Source organism: Ursus americanus, chromosome 22 (genome assembly GCF_024610735.1).
Source record: "Ursus americanus isolate L20-20 chromosome 22, mUrsAme1.1.p, whole genome shotgun sequence".
Classification (NCBI taxonomy): Eukaryota; Metazoa; Chordata; class Mammalia; order Carnivora; family Ursidae; genus Ursus; species Ursus americanus.
The window spans coordinates 50,653,241-50,659,868 of record NC_142148.1 but is presented as its reverse complement, the minus strand read 5'-3'; the positions used below and the strand labels follow the sequence as shown (position 1 = coordinate 50,659,868).

Sequence of the window (6,628 nt, the reverse complement as noted above, 5' to 3'; positions counted from 1 at the left end):
CATCCATCCATCCATCCTTCTATCCATGCATCCACCCACCCACCCATCCATCCATCCACCTGCCCACCATCCATCTATCTAAATAAAATTAAACAGAATAGAATGCCTCTGGATGAAAACCTTAGAATTCAGTGTTCTAGTGAGGCTGGGTATGGTTTTGTGAAGTACATATGTAGACCTATATGTACATAGTTCTGAGACACGCACATGTGTATGTGTACCGCATCTTAAGGTAAAATATTTCTTCCTGTAAGTCACATAAAAATGTCTTCAACATCACTGTTTTAGATACCTGTCATAAAGAGCAGATAGCTGGACTCTATTTTTTAATCACACACTAACAATCTCTGACCAGTTACTGTTAGTCTGCTTGAGCTTATTTCCAAAGTCTAGTCTGTGACTCCTCTTTGTCCTGCTTTCCAGTCCCTTCCTTCTCTCCTTGCTGTGGGTCCCTAACACCTACTCACCCACATATTATTTAGCTTATAAAATCTACTTCTAATGTTTCATGGCTGTCTTAATATACAATCTTTTTATTTTTTATTTTTTTAATACATAATTTTAAAACGTGGTTGAGAGCTACAATTCTGACTACCTCTCTTCTGACATGCATCCACTATTTGGGTTCTACTTTTTTAATATAAAAAAATCAGTTCTTATCATTATTTGTTTTTAGAGCCAATGCTTACTTTGAACCACCCAATTTTTTCCCTAGTACTCCTTCCTGTATCTGAAAACCACTTCGGAAATCACTTTTCTTTCTCCTGAAATATGTTTGTAGGGTGGCAAACTCTCTGAGGAAAGTACCTCTGTCACCCTGCTCTTGAATGGCAACTGAATCTGACGAACAAATACAGGTCGCCAGTTACTTTTCTTCCCCCTTGGAGAGAAATGTGGAGAATTGTGAATTTTTCCCTGGTTGCTTTTAGCATCATCTCTTTTTCTTTTGTACACTATTTGACTATAATCCACCAAAGTGTAGATTTATTTCATTAACCCTGTTTGGGATCTTACGTTAGTCCTATACCTGAGGACTTCTGGTATTTGCCACTTCTAGAAAATTCTCAGCTATTGCCATTATCTCTTTGGAGTATTTCTTTTTCCTCTTTCTTTCTATTCTCTTTGAGAGCCCTGCCCAGAAATGGGTTGACATTCTCATTCTTCATGCTACATAACGTGCTTTCATACCTACCACATGTTTATCTGTGGGCTATCTTTTGAGAAAATTTTCTCAGATCCACACTTCTGTTTACTAATTTTTCAGCTATATCTAATTTGCTGTTTTATCCATCCAGTGGTTTCTAGAACTTGTGTTTGGTCTTTTTTCAAATCTACTTGGTTCTTTTTAGAATAGTCTCCTGTTTCTTACTGACACTTTAAGTTCCGCCTCCTTTGGCATGCACGGACAGGCAGTATAAAGCCTAACCCTCCCAGAAGCACCTACAGGGCCCACCTGTGCCTCCAGCCTCTTGTCCACACACCTTCACTGGTGCAGACAGCGCACTGTCAGACCACTTCTTGGAGCTAAAACCGCAGCAGTCCTCCTGAGATGGGCACGTTCATTGAAAAAGCCTGCACCGTGAAGTCAGCTACATTCAAGTCAAGCTGTGTCCCGAGCTCTGTCCGTAATTGGAACTTAAATCAAGTTTGTTGCTTGTTTCCTCCGTCTTCACCTTATAAGACTGGGGAGAGCTATGTGACATACATATTTTACAGGCTGCAAATGTACAAAGAGTGCACAGCTGGCCTGGCGCCTGGCTCCAGCCACGACTCGGTGATGATACAGCAGTGGCGGCATCTTCACACCTCTGTCAGCGTCAGGTTCAGCACTGCGTGTGGCAAAGTTCTACCTCGCCCAGTCTATGCTTGCCTTTCTTTTGAGGGTTCAGGCTCCATGAAAAAGAGTAGTGCCCACTCACCTTTACTTGATATCAAGCAAAATAAATTGGCTTAAAAGAACAGAAACAGAGCTTGTATATGCAGAGGTCTACACTCCGCATCTTACTGAGCACTAGGGCTACCGTCATAATGCACTGTGCCTCTGACTTGTCCATATAAATTAAGAAGGAAATAGAATTGTATGGAATAAAAAAACCTACAGGTATTTTTAACTAACTTCTAGGTATTCCTGGCTTTTAAACACTTATTTGATTGACTGGCAAAAGAGCTGGAGGTCAAATCTCTGCTAGCCATTGATGTAACCCAACCAAACTATATTATCACGGAATATCCTGTTAGCTTGTCAGTTCCAGCTGTTTGATAAAGCTGAAAATACAAGCATATTTCTCTGGTAAACTGTAACTAGGACAAGATCGCATTTGACTAGAGATTTATTAACCTCACATGTTTGTTTTTCTTTCCAAATGTGTCTTCTAATCGATTTGGGTGCTGAACTGAAAGTGACCAACACTGAGTACCATCCCCAATCCACAACCACCTTTGTCTCTGTGACTGTGTCTACAAAAATGAGGGTGCCTGCGCACGGGGCTCACCTCCTCTCACACTCTAGTGTTTTACACATATGGTTTCCGACTAACGTGTTGCTCTGCTTAACAGTGGAAAAAATTATTATTTTTTGGAGAGAACCAGAGAAAGGACAATTGTAGAGAATCCTTTTAATTCACTTTCAGTCACAGCAGTCTCACTAAGGTCAGGACGAGTCACTACCTCATTTAATTGTAGCACGTGAACGTCAAGTACACACCCAGTCCTCTCAGGCGAGCCGGAGCGTACCGGGCTCGGCTCGCGAGCCATGCTGCCCGTTCATGAGATAATTAGATGTGGTCTCCTCAGGGCTCAGGAAGTCCTGCTGCACAAAAGAATGCTAACAGGACAGAAAGGAAAAGAATGAGGAATTGAGCTCTTCGAGCCGAGGCTGAAACAAAGGAGTCCTGACAAGAGAAGTGTGACTAGCCAAAGGCCATCACCACAGAACCCCTGAGAAACTCAGGCAGTCCAGAGTCGGTGGTGCCACAAAGACAGACGGAACAGAAGTCTAGAAGAGATCACTGGTTAATCATTACCAGCCAATTTTATTTATACAGGAGTTGTAATTACAATCAGTAAGAAAATTAAGGAAAGACGTTCATCCTCTTGTGTGTGATTTAATATGCAAACAAATCAAGTGTGAGTCACGCCAAAGTAGGTATGTAATCTTACTTCCACTCCTCTGGTGGGTGTGCAAGTTCATACTTCTCCCTCACATTGGAGACACCCATATCCAAATGGAGCCAGTGAACCTCCTCTGACCGCAGGTGACTGAGGCGAAATCCATAGCAGGCCACGTGCTTTACTTTGTGACTGTCCACTATCTTCTGAATGATCCCCTAAAACATACCCCCCACAAAAATGACTGTTATAAACAAACAGAAAAAAAACAACTGTATGCTAAAAATTAATGCAATGTGCATTTCTTTTAGTTAGCAGAAATCTTTGGTAAAAAGAGTATCAAGTTAAATAAATTACTTCATTTTTCTCAGGAATCTTTTTTCTCAAATAGTATTTTTATGAACAAGGAAAAGTTCTGAAAAAAACACAAGAGGCTCTTCCCTTTTCATTAGTGATAACCGAGGCACGGAAACGTAACATGCATTTCTGCAGCTCTACCTCTGCGGCACCCCCAAAACCTGACCAAGCGTTCTGGCCGCCCCTGGAGGTCACGTGCTGAGAACTAGACCTAAGGAGGGGGTCCCACTTTCTGAACCCAGGACAGCATACTGGTTTAGACCAGGCTGCAACTTCATGTCATTTCTTAAGAAACACAGTTAGAAACATACAATGAAGGCCACGCTTCTGATAGTATCGATGATGTAGGAGAAGTTACTGGAAGCTGGGCCTACCCAATCTACTATGAGCTCTCTGTCGCTTACAATGCAGCAATCTAAAATAGTCCCCAAACCTAATGCTCCTGACACACGTGCCCATGAGTTCAGAGTTGAAGGCGGCAGGGAAGGCTGCCTCGCAAAGATGAAGCTTATCCTGGGACGAGGGCAAGGAAGCCGTAACCCCGAGTCTTGACCTGTGCTCTCACGGTTGTGGAGGTCTCGTGCGTACAGGGACGTAAATGGGCAGCACATATGGAAGACTCACATGGGAATACAGCAGAGACCATCCGCTCCCTTACGTGAAGGTGTGCTCATGATAACCACTGCACTCTTCTCAACACTTCAGGCCATTCATAATTTTTAATGAGGCTGCTATTAACATGCAAATGACTGCTAAAGAAAATCACTGTTTTTTTAAATTAGCAATTAACTGAAAGCATCATATTACTTGTAATATAAGGCACATCTAAAAAAGTTCCTACGTATACTAAATATGTCTATATTAGGGCATGATGCTGTTGATAATAAGAATGTTCCTATCCCTACTCATGAGAAAAGAGAAGTAACGTGTCCTATATATGCAAAACCTGTCAAGGACCCAGTGTGTCCACACTAAAGGCATCATCACCTGCCCATGCTCAGCCTCCCCTTCAGACTACTGGATCCCAGGAGAAGGTTGTGTATCAAGCACGGGAGAGTGACATCATCGGGGAGAAAGCACGGACAAAGGACAGGCTGGAGGCGTCAAAGGCAGATGAGCTCTCTGTGGGACAGGAAGGATGTGTGCAGCCTACAGATGTCTGGGTGAAACTGAAGTAAGCATAAATGTCCTTCCTGGCTTTTGATTCAAGGCCCAGAATCTCTGTCAGGCCACCACGAAAGACGCTGCAGGTTGTGTCTACCCAAGGGCACCCAGCCACGGGGCAGCGGGAGCCGAAACCCAGCCCGCCCCCTAGTCTTCACCTCTTGTGCTCTGGGGCAGGGGATCTGCCTAGGGGGAAGAGACAGCCATTTCGAGTAATTCTTTCAGCGGCAACTTCTGCAGCTTCTCCTTGCCAACAACACAAATCCCTGAGCTGCACAGGACAGGCACTGGCGCCGCTTTCGAATTCCCACGAAAGCGCTTTGTCTTCCTGTCCCAGCTCTGCCAATTCACTACCGAGAGCACACCGACACCGGTGGCCCTCACTAAAGCTCGGGTTTTAGCACATCTCTTTACTCCACAGCAGCTCCCTGCTAGCACAGATTCCAGAGCTGCCTCTCTGCTGTTAGGGCCGAAGTTTATGTTCACATCCGTCCCCAACCCTCTGTCTCACCAGGTCTATCCTTCGGGGACAAACGGTTTCTTACTGTTGATGTACCATCCACAGTCTGAGAGAAATCCTACCCTTTCTGGATGCCCTCCCTGATGACCCCTAGCAAAGGTTATCTTCATGACCTCTCAAGGAATGGGCACACAGATGCCTACCTGCAGAGAGGCAAGTGTACGGACGCTTAGTCCAGAGCTGTGGAGCCCAGGGGAAAGACAGGCTCCCACTCTGGAGTTTTATGGGATAGATACAGTTTTAGTCCATTCACTTGATCACGCGACCTGAAGACACCCAGTGTGACCTCAGGTTGGGTTCTGTTGAACAAAGAGTTCCCATCCTGCAGGACCTCCTCATTAAACAAGGTAGCAACTTTCACTTTCCACTAAAAAATTAAAAGCAATAAACACACAGACATTTCCCTTTATTTCACGTTTTGCTTTTTCTTTATGCTTCCATACTGTGTTCTGTCCTGTTTCTCTAGAACTCCTGAATATCTCACTGCTGACTCAGTTTGAATGGTGGCCAAGATTATGAATACACAAGGACTTCTATATTTGAAGCTCAGTACATACACTCAGTAACTTAAATAATTTTGAGAACCAAATATTTGGTTCTGCATAACTGAAAAATAACTTTGAGGACTAGGTATTTAGTAAGGAATGCATACTCAAAAAAAAAAAAAACAAAAAAAACCCAAACCCAACATTACTACCATATGGAAAAGTATGCGTGTATTATTTCTGGAAGACGTACATTCAGAAAAAGATCTCTAGGGAGATAACAGGACAAGGCTTTATAATTTGCCACTAATGGCAGCTGAATTACATTTAAATTTCTCATCCTGGTTTGATGTCCCAGGACAATCCTACCCTACAGTATATAAACCTACACTTTGCTACTCTGAACTATCCCTTTACTCATCTGTATCATATCCCAGAATTTGGAAATATATAATTTTCCTGATTTTCACATGAGATATTCGCAGGAAAAGAATTCTTCTTGAGGATGAAAAGACACTAGCCAGTGTGTACACCAGGCTTCCATCTTATCAGGAACATAGCACGTAGCCTCAGAGCCATTCTACTACGGGTGGACAGTTATTTTCTTGTCAGCTTCCTTGCTCTAGTGGAGAAAGGGAAGTGGAGATGCACGCAATTCTGCTATGAACGAGCTTCTAGCTGGCATCGTACACATGCAGCAGCACTGCTTAGAAACAGACGCACTGGGTCAAAAGCTACTTTAAAATGTGACATTTTGGAAGTATGGCCACCAGGGAAACTATACCAATTATACTTGGCACACAATGTTAGAGACTGTCCTTCACCTCATGCCAATGCTGGGTAAAATTAATCTTAAAGTGTTTATCGATGTGATGGACCATAGAAGGGGGCGCATTTCATTATTATAATTTACATTTCCCTCATTATATACTAGTGAGATGACACTGTACTTTCATTTCTAAAAGTTCTTTTTATGATTCTGCTTGGTTCCACT

General features: G+C 43.1%; 1 protein-coding gene across 1 annotated transcript in view; it reads right to left on the bottom strand.

Moving 5' to 3' along the window:
- Positions 1 to 2,996: 2,996 nt before the first annotated feature.
- LOC148108132 (focal adhesion kinase 1-like) overlaps positions 2,997 to 6,628 on the bottom strand; it is a 69,737-nt gene continuing 66,105 nt past the window's right edge. The window contains exon 5 of the mRNA XM_087853837.1: positions 2,997 to 3,326. Coding sequence (XP_087709963.1) covers positions 3,156 to 3,326 — 171 coding nt within the window. The 3' untranslated portion in view covers positions 2,997 to 3,155. The remainder of the gene's footprint in view (positions 3,327 to 6,628) is intronic.